This window comes from Amblyraja radiata, chromosome 2 (assembly GCF_010909765.2).
Source record: "Amblyraja radiata isolate CabotCenter1 chromosome 2, sAmbRad1.1.pri, whole genome shotgun sequence".
Lineage (NCBI taxonomy): Eukaryota > Metazoa > Chordata > Chondrichthyes > Rajiformes > Rajidae > Amblyraja > Amblyraja radiata.
Window position 1 is genome coordinate 97,521,084 of NC_045957.1, and position 22,574 is coordinate 97,543,657.

Consider the following 22,574-nt stretch of genomic DNA (forward strand, 5'->3'; position numbering starts at 1 on the left):
TCTACAACAAACTCAAACAATTTTTAAGACACACTCTCCCAGGCAGCCTCCTTAATCAGTCCATCCAAGTGCATATATATATTGTCTTTTTACAATACTGCACATAAAAATGTGACAAAGGGGGTCAAATTTCAAATTCCTTCAAAAAAAATTGACAAGCACTTTATTTGGTTCATAGTATCAAAAGAAAACAAAAAAAGATAGCATATTGAAAGGAAGTTTCCGAAAATGGCATCAGAATACAAAAATACAATTTGTGCAATGGTTGTCGTGTGGTGTCACCAGTGACCTGGTTGGCACAATAAGTGCACATATCTCTTATTCCTTTTCATGTTTATGAACATCACATGGTTTGGTGTCCCAGAAAACGAACGTTACATTATTAGAGAAAACCAAACATTTTCTCCGATGTGATCTAAATGGTGCATTAACTTAAGGATTTGAGCTATATCGATGGCCGATGATTCGTCAGAATGTTTGATTTGGGATGTTTTTTTAGTAAGTAAATTATCTCCATAACGGTCGTTGCGGAGCTTCCCGAAGTTGACACAAAGGAATGAAGGGCTGAAGAAAGGCTGAGCCTTTTGGGACCAGTGACCATACTTCTGGTATCTTTAAAATAGTTATGGATAAGGACGAGATGGGCCGCAAGTTAAAGTTGACTTGTCCCAATTCAGAACATTAATTCTTGAATGGCTCAGCCACCGACAATTCAGTCACTTACCCATCCCAACTTCTTAAGAGTAGGTCAAGGTTTGCCCTCACCCTTGTAGGGTCCCTTACATAATGCCGAATGAAATTCTCCTGAATACATTTGACAAAAGCCACCACATCTAAGCCCTTGGATGACCCATCAGTAATGTATTCTCGGGCTATTGCCGGGACATTGTCCTTAATCAATAAAGCAACTCCTCGTCTTGTCTGTAGCACCTGTATCCTGGAAAATTAAGCTGCCAGTCCTATACGTCCCTTAGTCAGTTTTCAGTTACTATAAAAATATTCCAGTCGCATGTACCACAAATCTGAACTGCCCCCAACACCAACTCCTCAGCCACAAATTCACCTGTCCTTACCAACACTTGCACATTAGCAAGAATACAAAGTAGTAAGATGAAATATTGATTAACTTCCCTTATTTTACCAAACCTGGACTTGTATCTGCAATGCAGATTTACTTTTGCAAATGTTGGTCTCTTCAAAAATTTGGTAAATTACAGTTCAGTCTTTGTGCAAACCATCATTCTGATCACGTTGTTGGTACCAGTTGAACCAGTTGTTGGTATTTACCAGTAGTATATTATTCAGAAGTAGTTCACTACATCTGACCTCCTGCTCCATTGCTGAACTCTATATCTTACTTTAATTGATACTGATATTTTTAATTCATCAGTTAAGTGTTTCAAATAAATGTACTTATTTATTTTAAGTTATTGTTCTCTACTTATATTATCTTTAATCATCTTTGACCATCAGAGACTTTGCGAAAAAGCTGAAGAGGCATGATCTGTCAAAAGACTGTCAGGGTATTCTGATGGAGGAACTGTATGAGGTCCAATCACAGTCATACGGCACAGAAGTAGACCCTTCAGTTCAATCTGTCCATGCCAACCATGATGCCCCATCTAAGCTAGCTCCAGTTGCCCGCATTTGGTCCATATCTCTCTAAACCTTTAATATCCATGTACTTGAAGGGTCTCGACCCGAAACTTCACCCATTCCTTCTCTCCAGAGATGCCGCCTGTCCCGCTGAGTTACTCCAGCATTTTGTGTCTACCTACTCGTACAAAATGCTGTTACAGTATCTGCCTCCTCTTGTCCCTCTCACCTTAAACGGGTTCACTGGTTCTTTATTCCCCTACTATGGGTAAAAGACTGTGCATTCACCTTATCTATTCCGCTAATGATTGTATACACTTGTTGATGCCGTCATTGATGATGGACTGCTCCACTGCACTGCGGCAAAGCCAGGCACAGGACCACAAAAGCATTGTATGCACACACGGAGACGAATGGGAAGTGAATACGAGATGCAGGTAGGTCAAAAACAATCTAGCCCAGTGAATGTGTAGGATGGAATTGCAGGTGCTGGCTTAAATCAAAGATAAGCACAAAATGCTGGAATAACTGCAGCATCTCTGGAGAAAAGGAACAGGTGACGTTTTGGGTCGAGACCCTTCTTCAGACAAGGGAGTGGGCGGTGAATAGCCTAGTGAATATCTAACTCGGGGAAGGGAGACGGATAAAAGTGAAAATTTGAAAAAAATGGAAACGGGGAAAGCGAGATGGAGAGCAGATCGAGTTGTCCAAGATTTGTTGCGATGAAAACTGGACTGAGTTGACCATGGAGGGAGGCGGGGGGGGGGGATTAGGATATGCGAGTTGTGTGCAGAAAAACATAGCGCAAAGGAAGAACATATGGGAAAAGATGAGCGGGGCAGAGCAGATGTAGAGAGGAGACTGCACGGAGAAATACACGGCCACATACTGAGAGGGTGCCCGTGTCTATAAGACAAAAGTAAATAGAAGGACAGATTACAAGGGCAGTGGGAGCTTAGAGGAAAGATGGGAGTGGGGCAAAACAAAAAGAGAATGAAAGATGGAAGTGCACACAGATGTGAAGAGAGGGATACACAAGTGAAGAACGAGAAAGGGCCACATGGAAGAAGAGGCCGTTTCACAGGAGAAAAGTATAAGTACATACAACTTTAGTTCAAAACTGTACAGTAAATGTGCAAACTAGATTATTTATCAATCAAAGGTGAATTTATTATGCGGAACAAGGAAATGGCAGGAGTTGAACAGGTACTTTGGATCTGTCTTCACTTAGGAGGACACAAACAATCTTCCTGATATAGTAGTGGTCAGAAGATCTGGGGTGACGGAGGAACTGAAGGAAATTCACATTAGGCAGGAAATGGTGTTGGATAGACTGATGGGACTGAAGGCTGATAAATCCCCAGGGCCTGATGGTCTGCATCCCAGGGTACTCAAGGAAGTGGCTCTAGAAATCGTGGATGCATTGGTGATAATTTTCCAATGTTCTATAGACTCAGGATCAGTTCCTGTGGATTGGAGGGCAGCTAATGTTATCCCACTTTTTAAGAAAGGCGGGAGAGAGAAAACGGGGAATTATGGACCAGTTAGCCTGACATCGGTGGTGGGGAAGATGCTGGAGTCAATTATAAAAGATGAGATAGCCGAACATTTGGATAGCAGTAACATGATCGGTCCGAGTCAGCATGGATTTACGAAGGGGAAATCATGCTTGACTAATCTTCTGGAATATTTTGAAGATGTAACTAGGAAAATGGATAAGGGAGAGCCAGTGGATGTACCTGGACTTTCAGAAAGCATTTGATAAGGTCCCACATAGGAGATTAGTGGGCAAAATTAGGGCACATGGTATTGGGGGTAGAGTGCTGACATGGATATAGAAGTGGTTGGCAGACAGGAAACAAAGAGTAGGGATTAACGGATCCCTTTCTGAGTTGGATGATCAGCCATGATCATATTGAATGGCGGTGCAGGCTCGAAGGGCCGAATGGCCTACTCCTGCACCTATTTTCTATGTTTCTATGTTTCAAGAATGGCAGGCAGTGACTAGTGGGGTACCGCAAGGCTCGGTGCTGGGACTGCAGCTATTTACAATATACATCAATGATTTGGATGAAGGGATTCAAAGTAACATTGAATCCTGGTATGCTGGTTTCTGCATTAAGTGACTAAACAAAACATTACACATGTTCCAGTATACCTAGAGGCAAACAAATGATTGAGCCTCAACATGAGCATAAATTCTCATTATTTGAAGATATACATTATACCTGGGAAAAATATTTTTTCTGCTTTAGGTTACCAAAATGAAAATTGAATTTCAATTGCTCAATTGCAATTACTCAAACTGAACGACTCCAAATGACCTTCATAATTTGTAGAACTGCACTTATAAATTAACATTGATTATATTCCAAATAAAATTTGTTACGCTATTCTTTGCAATTAGTAGTATACAATTAAATGGATGTTAGACAGACAGGTGGGCAGAGGGGGTTGGGTTGCCCTGTTGGTGAGGAATGAAATTCAGTCCCTTGCAATGGGTGACATTGAAACAGGAGATGTGGAGTCAGTATGAATAGAACTAAGGAATTGTAAGGGTAAAAACACCCTAATGGGACTAATCTACAGGCCCCCAAACAGTGGTCTGGACATAGGGCGCAAGTTGAATCAGGAGTTAAAATTGGCATGTAGCAAAAGTAATGCTGTGGTTGTTATGGGAGATTTCAACATGCAGGTAGACTGGGAAAATCAGGTTCGTACTGGACCCCAAGAAAGGGACTTTGTAGAGTGCCTTTGTGATGGATTCTTTGAACAGCTTGTATTGGAGCCTACCAGGGAGAAGGCAACTCTGGATTTAGTGTTATGTAATGAACCGGATTTGATAAAGGACCTCGAGGTTAATGAGCCATTAGCAGGCAGTGACCATAACATGGTCAGGTTTAATCTACAATTGGAGAGGGAGAAGGGTAGATCGGAGGTGTCAGTGTTGCAGTTGAATAAAGGGGACTATGGGGCCATGTTGGCCAAAGTTGACTGGAAAGATACACTAGCAGGGATGACAGTGGAACAAAAATGGCAGGTGTTTCTAGAAATAATACAGAAGGTGCAGGATCAGTTCATTCCTAAGAGGAAGAAAGATTCCAAGGGGAGAAAGGGACGACCATGGCTGACAAGGGACGTCAGAGACAGTATAAAAATTAAAGCGAAGAAGTACAACGTAGCAAAGATGAGCGGGAAGCAAGAGGATTGGGTAATGTTTAAAGAACAACAGAAGATAACCAAAAAGACAATACGGGGAGAAAAGATGAGGTACGAAGGTAAGCTAGCCAAGAATATAAAGCAGGATAGTAAAAGCTTATTTAGGTATGTGAAGAGGAGAAAATTAGTTAAGACCAAAGTTGGACCCTTGAAGACCGAAAAAGGTGAATTTATTATGCGGAACAAGGAAATGGCAGATGAGTTGAACAGGTACTTTGGATCTGTCTTCACTTAGGAGGACACAAACAATCTTCCTGATATAGTAGTGGTCAGAAGATCTGGGGTGACGGAGGAACTGAAGGAAATTCACATTAGGCAGGAAATGGTGTTGGATAGACTGATGGGACTGAAGGCTGATAAATCCCCAGGGCCTGATGGTCTGCATCCCAGGGTACTTAAGGAAGTGGCTCTAGAAATCGTGGATGCATTGGTGATAATTTTCCAATGTTCTATAGACTCAGGATCAGTTCCTGTGGATTGGAGGGCAGCTAATGTTATCCCACTTTTTAAGAAAGGCGGGAGAGAGAAAACGGGGAATTATGGACCAGTTAGCCTGACATCGGTGGTGGGGAAGATGCTGGAGTCAATTATAAAAGATGAGATAGCCGAACATTTGGATAGCAATAACATGATCGGTCTGAGTCAGCATGGATTTACGAAGGGGAAATCATGCTTGACTAATCTTCTGGAATATTTTGAAGATGTAACTAGGAAAATGGACAAGGGAGAGCCAGTGGATGTACCTGGACTTTCAGAAAGCATTTGATAAGGTCCCACATAGGAGATTAGTGGGCAAAATTAGGGCACATGGTATTGGGGGTAGAGTGCTGACACGGATAGAGAAGTGGTTGGCAGACAGGAAACAAAGAGTAGGGATTAACGGATCCCTTTCTGAGTTGGATGATCAGCCATGATCATATTGAATGGCGGTGCAGGCTCGAAGGGCCGAATGGCCTATTCCTGCACCTATTTTCTATGTTTCTATGTTTCTAGAATGGCAGGCAGTGACTAGTGGGGTACCGCAAGGCTCGGTGCTGGGACCGCAACTATTTACAATATACATCAATGATTTGGATGAAGGAATTCAAAGTAACATTAACAAATTTGCAGATGACACAAAGCTGGGTGGCAGTATGAACTGTGATGAGGATGCTATGAGAATGCAGCGTGGCTTGGACAGGTTGGGGGAGTGGGCAGATGCATGGCAGATGACGTTTAATGCGGCTAAATGTGAGGTTATCCACTTTGGTAGCAAAAACAGGAAGGCAGATTACTATCTAAATGGCGTCAAGTTGGGAAAAGGGGAAGTACAACGGGATCTGGGGGTCCTTGTACATCAGTCTATGAAAGTAAGCATACAGGTACAGCAGGCAGTGAAGAAAGCGAATGGCATGTTGGCCTTTATAACAAGAGGAATTGAATATAGGAGCAAAGAGGTCCTTCTGCAGTTGTACAGAGCCCTAGTGAGACGACACCTGGAGTATTGTGTGCAGTTTTGGTCAGTGTAGGTTTACAAGGTTAATACCCGGGATGGCGGGAATGTCATATGCTGAGAGCAGCTGGGCTTGTACACTCTGGAGTTTAGAAGGATGAGAGGGAATCTCATTCAAACATATAAGATTGTTAAGGGCTTGGACAAGCTAGTGGCAGGAAACGTGTTCCCGATGTTGGGGGAGTCCAGAACCAGGGGCCACAGTTTAAGAATAAGAAGTAAGCCATTTAGAATGGAGACGAGGAAACATTTTTTCTCACAGAGAGTGGTGAGTCTGTGGAATTCTCTACCTCAGAGGGCGGTGGAGGCAGGCTCTCTGGATGCTTTCAAGAGAGAGCTAGATAGGGCCCGAGAGCCGTTGGAGAGGTCGCAGAGGGAGGAGCTACACCCGAGCGGTAGGGATAAAACCCGAGCGTGGGGCTTGTTGCTTACAGAGGCCCGAGAGCCTTTGGAGAGGTCGCCGAGGGAGGAGAACCAAAATCTGCAACGTTCCAAGTTCCATTCGCACTTCAAAACAAGTGGGCTTGAGGAAGCCGCTGATTGGTGGAAGCTGACAAGAGGGAGCAGCTGATTGGGAGTCAGATCCCTGCTGATTGTATTGTGACAGTTTGTTTTGTATTGTATCCAGGGTAAGGGGAGTATGAGGGCCAGGGCAGTTTGCTGTTCTGGATGTCAGATGTGGGAGATCAAGGAATCTGACAGCCTTACAGACGTCCACATCTGCGCCAGGTGCGTCGAGATGGGGCTCCTAAGGGACCGTATTAGGAACCTGGAGCAGCAGCTCGATGACCTCCGTCTGGTCAGGGAGAGCGAGGAAGCACAATTGAGTCGGTCATGACCAGCTGCATCTCTACGTGGTGTGGCAGCTGTACAGCTGCGGACTGGAAGTGCCTTCAGAGAGTGGTGAGGACAGCGGAAAAAATCATTGGGACTTCTCTTCCTTCAATCATGGACATGGGGTACAAGCGCTGTCTGATTAGAGCTAAGGGCATTACCAGAGCCCCCACACACCCACAATTCGGACTGTTTATACTGCTTAACTCTGGGAGGAGGTACCGCAGCATGAAGAGCGGGACAACCAGGTTCTGCAACAGCTTCATCCCCCAGGCCATAAGATTACTGAACAATCAAAAAAAACCGAGGCTAGAACTTTTAAAATATCGACACTTTTTTAAAAAAAAACTTTTTATATATATTTATTTTACAGAACCATGCACATGAGGCATTTTTATGGACGCACCTAGCACTTTTACTTTTACTATTTACCTGATTGGAGAGTCAAATGCAACGAAATTTCGTTCAAGGTGCACTGTGTCTAGGTGTATATCTGAATGACAATAAAGTTTTCATTCAGTTTTCATTCATTCATTCATTCATTCAGGGTGACCAAGGCTGGGAGCTGAACATCCAGGGATATTCAATATTCAGGAGGGATAGACAGAAAGGAAAAGGAGGTGGGGTAGCGTTGCTGGTTAGAGAGGAGATTAACGCAATGGAAAGGAAGGACATTAGCTTGGAGGATGTGGAATTGGCATGGGTAGAGCTGCGAAACACTAACGGGCAGAAAACGCTAGTGGGTGCTGTGTACAGGCCACCTAACAGTAGTAGTGAAGTTGGGGATGGCATCAAACAGGAAATTAGAAATGCGTGCAACAAAGGTAAAACAGTTATAATGGGTGACTTCAATCTACATTTGGATTGGGTGAATCAAATTGGCAGGGGTGCTGCGGAAGAGGATTTCTTGGAATGTATGCGGGATAGTTTTCTAAACCAACATGTAGAGGAACCAACAAGAGAGCAGGCTATTCTAATAATAATAATAATAATAAATTTTATTTGTTGGGCGCCTTTCAGACATCTCAAGGACACCTTACATAGATTAACAGGAATATAAACATATAATCAGAGTAAAATAAATAATAAAGAAATCACAGAGACACAAACTAAAAACAGAATTCAGTCAAAAACAGAAAATCAAAAACACAATGTGAAGAGAGAGCAGCGGCAGCCAAAGCGCGCCAGCGTCCACTCTCCCTTCACGGCAGCCATCTTGGACAAAGACTAACAGGATTACGTAGAGACAGAAAATCATCCCCCCCACAATGGTTACCACTGGTTACCACATACTATTCTAGACTGGGTATTGAGTAATGAGGAAGGGTTAGTTAGCAGTCTTGTTGTGCATGACCCCTTGGGCAAGAGTGACCATAATATGGTTGAGTTTTTCATTAGGATGGAGAGTGACATTGTTAATTCAGAAACAATGGTTTTAAACTTAAAGAAAGGTAACTTTGAGGGTATGAGACGTGAATTGGCCAAGATTAACTGGCAATTAACTCTAAAAGGGTTGACGGTGGATATGCAATGGAAGGCATTTAAAGACTGCATGGATGAACTACAAAAATTGTTCATCCCAGTTCGGCAAAAGAATAAATCAGGGAAGGTAGTGCATCCGTGGATAACAAGGGAAATCAGAGATAGTATCAAAGCAAAAGATGAAGCGTACAAATTAGCCAGGAAAAGCAGCATACCAGAGGACTGGGAGAAATTCAGAGACCAGCAGAGGAGGACAAAGGGCTTAATTAGGAAAGGGAAAATAGATTATAAAAAGAAAACTGGCAGGGAACATAAAAACTGACTGCAAAAGACTTTATAGATATGTGAAGAGAAAGAGATTAGTTAAAACAAATGTAGGTCCCTTGCAGTCAGAAACAGGTGAATTGATCATGGAGAACAAGGATATGGCGGACCAATTGAATAACTACTTTGGTTCCGTCTTCACTAAGGAAGACATAAATAATCTGCCGGAAATAGCAGGGGACCGCGGGTCAAAGGAGATGGAGGAACTGAGTGAAATCCAGGTTAGTCGGGAAGTGGTGTTGGGTAAATTGAATGGATTAAAGGCCGATAAATCCCCAGGGCCAGATAGGCTGCATCCCAGAGTACTTAAGGAAGTAGCTCCAGTAATAGTGGATGCATTAGTGATAACTTTTCAAAACTCTTTAGATTCTGGAGTAGTTCCTGAGGATTGGAGGGTAGCTAACGTAACCCCACTTTTTAAGAAGGGAGGGAGAGAGAAAACGTGGAATTACAGACCAGTTAGTCTAACATCGGTAGTGGGGAAACTACTAGAGTCAGTTATTAAAGATGCGATAGCAGCACATTTGGAAAGTGGTGAAATCATTGGACAAAGTCAGCATGGATTTACGAAAGATAAATCATGTCTGACGAATCTTATAGAATTTTTCGAGGATGTAACTAGTAGAGTGGATAGGGGAGAACCAGTGGATGTGTTGTATCTGGACTTTCAGAAGGCTTTCGACAAGGTCCCACATAAGAGATTATTAATGTATACAAACTTAAAGCACACGGTATTGGGGGTCCAGTATTGATGTGGATAAAGAACTGCCTGGCAAACAGGAAGCAAAGAGTAGGAGTAAACGGGTCCTTTTCACAATGGCAGGCAGTGAATAGTGGGGTACCGCATGGCTCAGTGCTGGGACCCCAGCTATTTACAATATATATTAATGATCTGGATGAGGGAATTGAAGGCAACATCTCCAAGTTTGCGGATGACACTAAACTGGGGGGCAGTGTTAGCTGTGAGGAGGATGCTAGGAGACTGCAAGGTGACTTGGATAGGCTGGGTGAGTGGGCAAATGTTTGGCAGATGCAGTATAATGTGGATAAATGTGAGGTTATCCATTTTGGTGGCAAAAACAGGAAAGCAGACTATTATCTAAATGGTGGCCGATTAGGAAAAGGGGAGATGCAGCGAGACCTGGGTGTCATGGTACACCAGTCATTGAAAGTAGGCATGCAGGTGCAGCAGGCAGTGAAGAAAGCGAATGGTATGTTAGCTTTCATAGCAAAAGGATTTGAGTATAGGAGCAGGGAGGTTCTATTGCAGTTGTACAGGGTCTTGGTGAGACCACACCTGGAGTATTGCGTACAGTTTTGGTCTCCAAATCTGAGGAAGGACATTATTGCCATAGAGGGAGTGCAGAGAAGGTTCACCAGACTGATTCCATATAACCATATAACCATATAACAATTACAGCACGGAAACAGGCCATCTCGACCCTTCTAGTCCGTGCCGAACACGTATTCTCCCCTAGTCCCATATACCTGCGCTCAGACCATAACCCTCCATTCCTTTCCCGTCCATATAACTATCCAAGTTATTTTTAAATGATAAAAACGAACCTGCCTCCACCACCTTCACTGGAAGCTCATTCCACACAGCCACCACTCTCTGAGTAAAGAAGTTCCCCCTCATGTTACCCCTAAACTTCTGTCCCTTAATTCTCAAGTCATGTCCCCTTGTTTGAATCTTCCCTACTCTCAGTGGGAAAAGGTTATCCACGTCAACTGTCTATCCCTCTCATCATTTTAAAGACTTCTATCAAGTCCCCCCTTAACCTTCTGCGCTCCAAAGAATAAAGCCCTAACTTGTTCAACCTTTCTCTGTAACTTAGTTGCTGAAACCCAGGCAACATTCTATTAAATCTCCTCTGTACTCTCTCTATTTTGTTGACATCCTTCCTATAATTAGGCGACCAAAATTGTACACCATACTCCAGAATTGGCCTCACCAATGCCTTGTACAATTTTAACATTACATCCCAACTTCTATACTCAATGCTCTGATTTATAAAGGCCAGCACACCAAAAGCTTTCTTTACCACCCTATCTACATGAGATTCCACTTTCAGGGAACTGTGCACAGTTATTCCCAGATCCCTCTGTTCACCTGCATTCTTCAATTCCCTACCATTTACCATGTACGTCCTATTTTGATTTGTCCTGCCAAGATGTAACACCTCACACTTATCAGCATTAAATTCCATCTGCCATCTTTCAGCCCACTCTTCCAACTGGCATAAATCTCTCTGTAGACTTTGAAAATCTACTTCATTATCCACAACCCCACCTATCTTAGTATCATCTGCATACTTACTAATCCAATTTACCACACCATCATCCAGATCATTGATGTACATGACAAACAACAGTGGACCCAACACAGATCCCTGTGGCACCCCACTAGTCACTGGCCTCCAACCTGACAAACAACCATCCACTATTTCTCTCTGGCATCTCCCATTCAGCCACTGTTGAATCCATCTTGCTACTCCACCATTAATACCCAACAATTGAACCTTCTTAACCAACCTTCCGTGAGGAACTTTGTCAAAGGCTTTACTGAAGTCCATATATACAACATCCACTGCTTTACCCTCATCAATTTCCCGAGTAACCTCTTCAAAAATTCAAGAAGATTAGTCAAACATGACCTTCCAGGCACAAATCCATGTTGACTGTTCCTAATCAGACCCTGTTTATCCAGATGCTTATATATATTATTTCTAAGTATCCTTTCCATTAATTTGCCCACCACTGACGTCAAACTAACAGGTCTATAATTGCTAGGTTTACTCTTAGACCCCTTTTTAAACAACGGAACAACATGCGCAGTACGCCAATCCTCCGGCACTATTCCCGTTTCTAATGACATTTGAAATATTTCTGTCATAGCCCCTGCTATTTCTACACTAACTTCCCTCAATGTCCTAGGGAATATCCTGTCCGGACCTGGAGACTTATCCACTTTTATATTTCTCAAAAGGATCAGTACTTCCTCTTCTTTGAATCTCATAGTTCCATAGCTACTTTACTTGTTTCCCATACCTCACATAATTCAATATCCTTCTCCTTGGTGAATACCGAAGAAAAGAAATTGTTCAATATCTCCCCCATCTCTTTTGGCTCTGCAGATATCTGTCCACTCTGACTCTCTAATGGACCAATTTTATCCCTCGTTATCCTTTTGCTATTAATATAGCTGTAGAAACCCTTTGGATTTACTTTCACCTTACTTGCCAAAGCAACCTCATATCTTCTTTTAGCTTTACTAATTTCTTTCTTAAGATTCTTTTTACATTCTTTATACTCCTCAAGCACCTCATTTACTCCATGCTGCCTATAATTATTGTAGATCTGTCTCTTTTTCCGAACCAAGTGTCCAATTTCCCTTGAAAACCATGGCTCTTTCCAATTTTTACTATTTCCTTTCAACCGAACAGGGACATAAAGATTCTGTACTCTTAAAATTTCACCTTTAAATGTCTTCCATTTCTCTACCACATCTTTCCCATAAAACAAACTGTCCCAATTTACTTCTTTTAAATCCTTTCGCATCTCCTCAAAGTTAGCCTTTCTCCAATCAAAAATCTCAACCCTAGGTCCAGTTCTGACCTTCTCCATAATTATATTGAAACTAATGGTATTGTGATCACTGGTCCCGAACTGTTCCCCAACGCATACCTCTGCCACCTGACCCGTCTCATTTCCTAACAGGAGGTCCAGCACCGCCCCTTCTCTAGTAGGTACTTCTATGTATTGCTGCAAAAAACTATCCTGCACACATTTTACAAACTCCAACCCATCCAGCCCATTTACAGAATGTGTTTCCCAGTCTATGTGTGGAAAATTGAAATCTCCCACAATCACTACCTTGTGCTTACTACTAATATCTGCAATCTCCTTACATATTTGCTCTTCCAATTCTCGCTCCCCATTTGGCGGTCTATAATTCACCTCTATAAGTGTTGCTACCCCTTTCCCATTTCTCAGTTCCACCCAAATAGCCTCCCTAGACGAGCCTTCTAATCTATCCTGCCAAAGCACTGCTGTAATATCTTCCGACAAGCAATGCAACACCTCCACCTCTTGCCCCTCCAATTCTATCACACCTGAAGCAACGAAATCCTGGAATATTTAGTTTCCAATCACAGCCCTCCTGCAACCATGTTTCACTGATCGCCACAACATCATACTTCCAGGTGTCAATCCAGGCTCTAAGTTCATCCACCTTTCTTACAATGCTCCTAGCATTAAAATATACACATTTAAGAAACCCACCCTCTCTTATTCTCTGTTTATTGTCTTTTTCTTCTCTCTCCCCTACATTTTGGGTCAGAGTGCTACCATTCTCTGCCTCCTGCCTCACACACTGACTGCTAGCTTTCCCAATTCGAGTCCCTCCCCCCAACCATACTAGTTTAAAGTCTCCCCAGTAGCCTTTGCAAATCTCCCCGCCAGGATATTGGTCCCCCTCGAGCTCAAGTGCAACCCGTCCTTTCTGTACAGGTCGAACCTTCCCCAAAAGAGGTCCCAATGATCCAGAAACTTGAATCCATACCCACTGCACCAGTCCCTCATCCACTCATTTATCCTCCACCTCGCTCCATTCCTACTCTCACTGTCGCGTGGCACAGGCAGTAATCCTGAGATTGTTACCTTTGCAGTCCTTCTCCTTAACTCTCTACCTAACTCCCTAAATTCTTCTTTCAGGACCTCTTCTCTTTTTTTACCTATGTCGTTGGTACCTATATGTACCACAACCTCAGGCTCCTCTCCCTCCCATTTCAGGATTTCTTGGACACGTTCAGACACATCCCTGACCCTGGCACCAGGGAGGCAAACTACCATCCGGGTCTCCTGTCTGCGTCCACAGAATCGCCTATCCGACCCCCTGACTATAGAGTCCCCTATTACAATTGCCCTCCCCTTCTTTTCCTTACCCTTCTGAGCAACAGATTCCTGGGATGTCAGGACTTTCATATGAAGAAAGACTGGATAGACTCGGCTTATACTCGCTAGAATTTAGGAGATTGAGGGGGGATCTTATAGAAACTTAAGGGGTTGGACAGGCTAGATGCAGGAAGATTGTTCCCGATATTGGGGAAGTCCAGGACAAGGGGTCACAGCTTAAGGATAAGGGGGAAATCCTTTAAGACCGAGATGAGAAAAACATTTTTCACACAGAGAGTGGTGAATCTCTGGAACTCTCTGCCACAGAGGGTAGTTGAGGCCAGTTCATTGGCTATATTTAAGAGGGAGTTAGATGTGGCCCTTGTGGCTAAAGGGATCAGGGGGTATGGAGAGAAGGCAGGTACGGGATACTGAGTTGGATGATCAGCCATGATCATATTGAATGGCGGTGCAGGCTCGAAGGGCCGAATGGCCTACTCCTGCACCTATTTTCTATGTATAGGGCTCTTAAAAATAGCGGAGTCAGGGGATATGGGGAGAAGGCAGGAACGGGGTACTGACTGGGGATGATCAAAGGGCCAAATGGCCTACTCCTGCACCTATTGTCTATTGTCTATTAATTGGGAGGTAACAATTGAACATGGGGTTGCTTCAAGCAACTATTAGAACTGTATTTGTGTTCATTTCATTAACTGATCATACCTATAGAAAAACAGTCCCAATGGCATGTCCATTTCATCAATACCCGACTGATGTAACTATCTTGAAGCTATATTAAGTTCAAATTGCTGAAGATTAAAACCAGTCTTAACTGGGGGCATTTGACAATTCTGCATCTTCATCAGCAAAAGCAAATAGACACAAATTGCTGGAGTAACTCAGCGGGACACGCAGCATCTCTGGATGGAAGGAATGTGTGACTTCAGTCTGAAGAAGGCTCATCACCCATTCCTTCTATCCAGTGATTTGAGTTACTCCAGCATTTTGTGTCTATCATCGGTGTAAACCAGCATCTGCTGCTCCTTCTTAAGCAAAAGCAAATAAACTGTTAGAGATCAGTTAATACATTGAATAATAAATACAACATTTTTTTAAAAAATTGGTTAAAATTTGAAAGGTAATCCCATGTGAGGCTTTTTGACAGTTACATATTTCCTGTTTCACAGAGAACATTGTGAGAAGCAAAGTACTGATGGAAAGGAACCTTAACTCTTAGACATGCAAAAGGACACGTATTAACTCAGTGGAGGAGTAATCGTGATGTTATTGATATCACACATGCAACTTTGGCTTATGCAATGCTATTATAGTATTGCAACACTGAACACCTGCCACAATTTATTGTAACTCACCATCATCATCATTTTTTACCAGTTCATTTTGTAATGGATCTATTCCAGTTTCTTGAGCATCTGTTTCCAAAGGATGTCTAGTTTCAAAGGCTGAAATTCTGCTCGAGTAGGACAACATCTTGATAGTCACCTCAAGTACCCAAATAAATTACCTATAAGCAGAAAAAAAGCAATATGTTGGTACAGTACACTACTGAATGAATATCAATTAGCTGACAGTCCAATCATCACCATAAGGTGCAAGACTCAGAACTGCATAGTTTTGATTGAGGTTCCGAACTAAGAATCCGAGACTGAAATATAGTTTCCACAGCACCTGTTGGGCATTTATAATTGTGATCTGATTCCAATTGTTCAAAACATTTTGTGTGACTTGTGCCATTCAGATTAGTTAGACCAGTGGCATATTTGCTACAGAAAAACACAGAATAAGTGATATATATGGAGGACAGGAAGTCATTATGTGAATGAGGAGGGCAATTAAAATGATTAGCAACCAAAAGCTCTAGCAGGTCTTAGCGGACAGTACATTTCTAAGCCTCTAGCTCTTTTCCTTCTAATGCAAGGGGTTATTGTCTGAACCTTGTCACGTTGTGATCTTGTCAAAACCTTCAGTTGTTCATGAATGGCCTCAACATGTAAAATATTCTATGACCACAGTCATAAAAGGTAATGATGGTTAATGATATAGTGTGCCACTGTGCCCACTGTTTTTCAGCCAATGCCTCAAACCATTGGTTGACTGCCAGGGATGTTGTCAGGGGCATAAAATTTGCTAACTCCTCACAGTTCTCAGGAGGAAGCAAAAGCATGACGAAGAGAGGGAAAGGGATGAAAAGAAAGGGATGAAAGAGAAAGGGGAAGTTGAGGAGTGAACAACTGGAGCCCCTTTTCAATTGTGTAGTCAACGACTGACTGTAGTATTGCCCTTTCAGTGATCAAAAATCTGAAGCCAGCAGCTTAGTATGACTACAAGAACCGAAGCCAAGAATACTGCAGGTTTCACAAAGGCTTCTAACATTACCATGAGCATGATTTGATCTTAATGTTTAACCAGCTATATACATCCATTACTGCAACAGATTATCGCCCAGGACCAGGCATCCCACCTGAATAATACGCTGAACCTTTACTTTCCTTGTGGCTTTTGTTCGTACCTTCTACAAAATCCATTCCGTTTGTACCATCTATAAAATTCACCAGCTGACACCTCCTCACTATCAACCTCTACCACTTAGAAAGCAGCCAGTTGCCTCAGTCATATAATCCTGACACTTTAGTGCTCAGTGAAGAGTTCAAGATGGAGATTCGCAACATCATCTCCGTATGGGATGACTATTTATCACTGGCTTTGACCACATCTGCCCATGTCTATGAGTGAACAAAAGTGAAGAGAATTAAGTCTGATGCAGATTCTCAACCCGAATTGCCAACCATCCCTTTGCCTTGACCCGCTGAGTTCTTCCAGCAATTTGTTTTCCACTCCAGATTCTGGCACCCGAAGTCTCTTGTGTTTCTGAAGAAAATTCTCCATTACTGTCAGTTCCCTTTTTGCTGTTCACTTTGATGTCCACATGACCTCTTATTGCAAATTATATAAACAAAATCAATTAACATTTCAAACAATTATGGCAGAATGATTCAATGTCAAGTAACCATCATTGTACACACAATTAGTAGGTGCCTTATCCATGTCCTTGCCACACCTAATGTTCCTGAACAGTGTTTGCCCAGTAGCCAGCCTGGTGAAATACTGCAGATGGCCATAGAATGTCAACCCCAAAATCAGTTATATGCCCAGATGGCCTAGCTTCAAACTACACCCATCTTGCCAAGTGTGGCTGCACTGTGTGCTGGCTAGCTGACAGGAAACAGGAAGGGCAATGGTGAAATGACACCAGTGTAATCACATATGTTATTATTCCGAGTCTGGACGGCTGATTTATTTGACACAAAGTCGCTTTACCAGGGCAGCTGCTCAGCAATGAGCTGTTAGACAACCAACTGCTACTGTGCTCAACACACTCAAAGCTTCTTTTAGTACAGATATTCAGAACTCAATGGCATTAGCCTGCTCTTGTGTTGTAAGCATTTGAGCATCTATAGCAGTGCTGAGACGTCACGTGGCTTCTGCTTGCCTGCAATGGAAACAGAAACAGAGGCTGTAGGAAGTTGTGTCAATGCCTCGAAGCAGTGCTGGACACCATTTGGAAAGGACAGGCTGTATAAATCCAGGAACAAAGAGGAGATGGTTTCCTCATGTGCCAAGGCCACCTATGCACCAAGCATTTCTTTATACAGCTGGGCCCTCCGAAACAGAACTTGAGCATCAACTAGCCTTTACAGACCTAGCATCTAGGCTATCTAGCACAGACAAAATGGCACTGCTCTAAATGGTATGCAGGAACAGAAAAGCTGGGAACAAGTGTCTAAAATGTTTTTGGAAGTGGTAGGGCATATTGAAAGTGGTTGAAAAAGTGTTTGGGATCTTCAGATTCAAAATGAAGAGTACAATACCTGGGAGGTTATGTTGGACCTCTTTAGGACAACAATAGGTCACAACTGGAGTATGGCATCAAAATCTGTTCACCCTTCATCAAAAAGGTGAAGATCTCAGAGGGAGTACAAGAACATTTAATATACTAGTTCCAGCAATGAAAGATTCAACCATAGTATATCAGAGAAGGTGCACATGATCTCTTTGCTAAAAACAAAGAGGAGAGGGAATTTTGGAGACACAAGAAACTGCAGATTGGAATCTTGATCAAATTAGAAAGTCCTGGAAGCCTGAACTGTTGAGTTCCTCCAGCACTTTGTGTTTTGAGAGGCAATTATGACAGTTTGCAAGATCTCAACAGGTTTAGAAAAATTAGAAAGCTGTTCCCATTAGCCAGGAGATACATTTTACATTTTGAGCCAGATATACCAGGGAGATGAAACAAAATTAATTTCTTTTCAGATTGGTTGAAATTCAGAATTTATTGCTCAGTTAGTGAATTGAAACAGAATTAATTAACGAAATGGGTGGATAGCTGAAAGTGAACAACCTGCTTATCTCAATGGGGTTAGGTTAGGTAAGGGGGAGGCGCAGCGAGACCTGGGTGTCCTTGTACACCAGACACTGAAAGTTGGCGTGCAGGTACAGCAGGCAGTGAAGAAAGCTAATGGAATGTTGGCCTTCATAACAAGAGGATATCAGTATAGGAGTAAAGAGGTTCTTCTGCTGTTGTATAGGGCTCTGGTAAGACCACATCTGGAGTATTGTGTACAGTTTTGGTCTCCTAATTTCAGGAAGGACATCCTTGTGATTGAGGCAGTGCAGCGTAGGTTCACGAGATTGATCCCTGGGATGGCGGGACTGTCATATGAGGAAAGATTGAAAAGACTAGGCTTGTATTCACTGGAGTTTAGAAGGATGAGGGGGTGTCTTATAGAAACATATAAAATTATAAAAGGACTGGACAAGCTAGATGCAGGAAAAATGTTCCCAATGTTGGGCGAGTCCAGAACCAGGGGCCACAGTCTTAGAATAAAGGGGAGGTCATTTAAGACTGAGGTGAGAAAAAACTTTTTCACCCAGAGAGTTGTGAATTTATGGAATTCCCTGCCACAGAGGGCAGTGGAGGCCAAATCAGTGGATGGATTTAAGAGAGAGTTAGATAGAGTTCTAGGGGCTAGTGGAATCAAGGGATACGTGTGGTACACCAGCTGCACAGCGGCTCAGAGGAAAGCGCTCCAGAGGGCCATTGACAACGCCCAGAGGTTTGTCGGCTGCCCTCTCCTTACCTTGGAGGACTTACACAGTTCCCGCTGCATCAAAAAATCCCAGAGTATTATAAAGGACATTTCCCACCCCGGACACTCCCTGTTTGAACTGTTGCCGTCAGGCAGACGGTACAGATCTACAAGGACAAGGACAAACAGACTTAAAAACAGTTTTTACCCCACTGCTATAAAGGCACTAAATGTAGCCGCCAAGGAACGCAGGGGCGATACATACTAAGGGACTATGGTACACTGTGAAATCGACAGAAGGATGTAGTGTTGGGTGTTTATGCGTGCTATTTTCATGATATTTATTTTAGTTGTTTATCTTTTTTTAAATATTTTACCTTGTATGTATCGTTAGCTTTTAGAAATGTTTGAATGGTGCACTGACTGGCTGACATTTTTAAATTTCGTTGTACATGGTTCATGTTACAATGACAATAAAGAAACTATTCTATTCTATTCTATAGAAAGCAGGCACGGGTTATTGATTGGGGACGATCAGCCATGATCACAATGAATGGCGGTGCTGGCTCGAAGGACTGAATGGCCTCCTCCTGCGCCTATTTTCTATGTTTCCATGTTGGACATGAATTAAGTCAGTGACATTATTTTGTGACATTACAAATCTCTTGTTCTAAGGATGAGCTTCTGATGAGTGGGGGAGGGGATAAGAAATATATGCTTATTAAACAATTTTCAAATTGTGAATCAGAGGGATTATGGATAGCATTATCAGGCCAGAATTATTTGTCAATATCCCGATCACCGATGCCCAGTGTGGATTTCACTGGGACATTATTCTTGATTAGTAAGGGTATCAGGGGTTATGGGACAAAGGCAGGAGAATAGGGTTGAGAAGGAAAGATAGATCAGCCATAATTGAATGGCAGAGTAGACTTTATGGGCCGAATACTGCTCTTAGAACTTAGGAATATGGCTTCAGACATTACAATCATGGCCCAAGCAAACAGCAACAAACTGATTCCCCACGAACGACTGCCCTTTATGTCAAGGCCACATTTGGCCAAGTGTGGTATCAAGGACCCCAAGTAGAAATTAATGTAATGGGCATTAAGGGAAAGCAATTCAATGATTAGACTAATAACATGCACAAAGGAAGATAGTTGTGGGTGTCAGAGATCCCACGCCCAAACCATTTCTGTAGGAATTCTTCAGGGCAATATCCTCAGCCCCAATCATTTTCAGCTGCTGGACTTATCTTCCAGCAAAAGATCATAGCCAAAGGCAATCCCTGATATTAGACAATTTTCCATTCTGTTCACAACAAATAAACCATTTCAAGGTTAAGGCAACAATTAGGCATGGAGTGTTGTGGCAAATAACATAGAAACATAGAAAATAGGTGCAGGAGTAGGCCATTCGGCCCTTCGAGCCTGCACCGCCATTCAATATGATCATGGCTGATCATCCATCTCAGTATCCTGTACCTGCTTTCTCTCCATACCCCCTGATCCCTTTAGCCACAAGGACCACATCTAACTCCCTCTTAAATATAGCCAATGAACTGGCCTCAACTACATTCTGTGGCAGAGAATTCCAGAGATTCACCACTCTCTGTGAAAAAATGTTTTTCTCATCTCAGTCCTAAAAGATTTCCCCTTTATCCTTAAACTGTGACCCCTTGTTCTGGACTTCCTCAACATCGGGAACAATCTTCCTGCATCTAGCCTGTCCAACCCCTTAAGAATTTTGTACGTTTCTATAAGATCCCCCCTCAATCTTCTAAATTCTAGCGAGTACAAGCCGAGTCTATCCAGTCTTTCTTCATATGAAAGTCCTGACATCCCAGGAATCAGTCTGGTGAGCTTTCTCTGTACTCCCTCTATGGCAAGAATGTCCTTCCTCAGATTAGGAGACCAAAACTGTACGCAATACTCCAGGTGTGGTCTCACCAAGACCAGACCCTGTACAGCTGCAGTAGAACCTCCCTGCTCCTATACTCAAATTTACACAAAAAAAGCCAGCCAAAGACAATATATATTAATGCTTTAATGTTTTAGAGAAATAAACTAAATGTATTCTAGTCAGATTGACTGATGATACAGGGAGATGAGTATGCAAGCTGTGAGGAAGATAGGCACAAGTTAAAGGGAGATATTGCTACGTTGGTTATTTCACTGGGAAAAAGATTGGCAAATAGAGCATGATGTGAAAAACTGAAGAAGTTCAATTTGGAGGCAAGAATAAAACGCAAAACATTATTTAAATGGAAAAAAATAGCAGAAAGCTGCAACACAGCAATTTGTGGCCCTTTAATATGAAAAACTCATCTGCCTCTGCATCACAACGCCTGTTTCTGCAATAACAGCCCCACCAGCAGATGAACATTTTCCCTTTCCTCTTTCAGCATTTCAATGATACTATTCTCCACAATTCCCTGGTTCACTCCTCCATCCATTCAACTCCCACTCCCCTTTCATACCATCTTCCTACACAACTGTGCAAAGTTTGCGCTTTTACATCTTCGCTTCCCGTTCCCTTCCCTGGTGGAGAATACTATAAAAATTACTATTCTTAATTTACGGCATTTGTCTCTTCAAGATGGACAGGGCAACCACTTTGCAAAACATCTTTTTGAAAATAGTGACCCTGATCTTCCAACTGTTTTCACTTTAAATCTATATCCTATTTCTGACGTCTACTTTTTGCCTTTATTGGAAGTGTTCGCTTCAAGGATGGTGTATCCAACTTGGCCATCAGAGGTTCTGTTTTTGTCTCTCTACCTGTGCTATCTGACTACCTAGTTATTCATCTATCTTATCTCCACCTTAAATATATCTAATGATCTGGCTTCCACCACCTCGAGCAGAGAATTTCAGAGATGTTCTAACCTCAAAAGAAATTTTAATGACCTCAATTTTAAATCTTCAACCATTTGTTAATAGCTATGTGGCTTTGTTTGTGATGTATCCATTCATGAAAACATCTCAACATTTACACTGTCGAGCTACCTTAAAATATCAAATGTTTGAGTAAGGTCACCCCTCATTCTTTGAAATTCCAAGGAATACACATGTTGTTCAGCCTCTCTTGTCAGGATTGGACATTAATGTAGAAATATTTGATCGGAAATTTGATTCTGAAGTACAGTGATAATTGTTATTTGGCAAATGATGAACGTACTTCTGATGCGAGGGTGGGGGGGGGGGGGGGGGGGGAAGTAGAAAGGGAGTGGGGGAGCCAGTGGGCTGAGGGAGAGCTGAGAAGGGAAGGAGAAAGTAAGGACTACCTGAAATTAGAGAAGTCAATGTTCATACCGCTGGGGTGCAAACTGCCCAAGCGAAATATGAGGTGTTGCTCCTCCAATTTACGGTGGTCCTCGGTCTGGCCATGGAGGAAGCCGAGGACAGAAAGGTCGGATTCGGAATGGGAGGGGGAGTTGAAGTGCTGAGCCACCGGAAGATCAGGTTGGTTATTGCAAACCGAGCGGAGGTGTTCGGCGAAGCAATCGCCAAGCCTACGCTTGGTCTCACCGATGTAGAGCAGCTGACATCTAGAGCAGCAGATGCAATAGATGAGGTTGGAGGAGGTGCAGGTGAATCTCTGCTGCACCTGGAAAGACTGCT

At 42.7% G+C, this 22,574-nt stretch overlaps 1 protein-coding gene across 3 annotated transcripts in view; it reads right to left on the minus strand.

Moving 5' to 3' along the window:
* tbc1d5 (TBC1 domain family member 5) overlaps positions 1-22,574 on the minus strand; it is a 422,753-nt gene that overhangs the window by 251,029 nt on the left and 149,150 nt on the right. For all 3 annotated transcript variants that reach the window (XM_033050914.1, XM_033050922.1, XM_033050908.1), the window contains one exon: positions 15,217-15,368. In XM_033050914.1, the coding sequence (XP_032906805.1) occupies positions 15,217-15,334 (118 nt within the window). In that variant the 5' untranslated portion in view covers positions 15,335-15,368. The remainder of the gene's footprint in view (positions 1-15,216; positions 15,369-22,574) is intronic.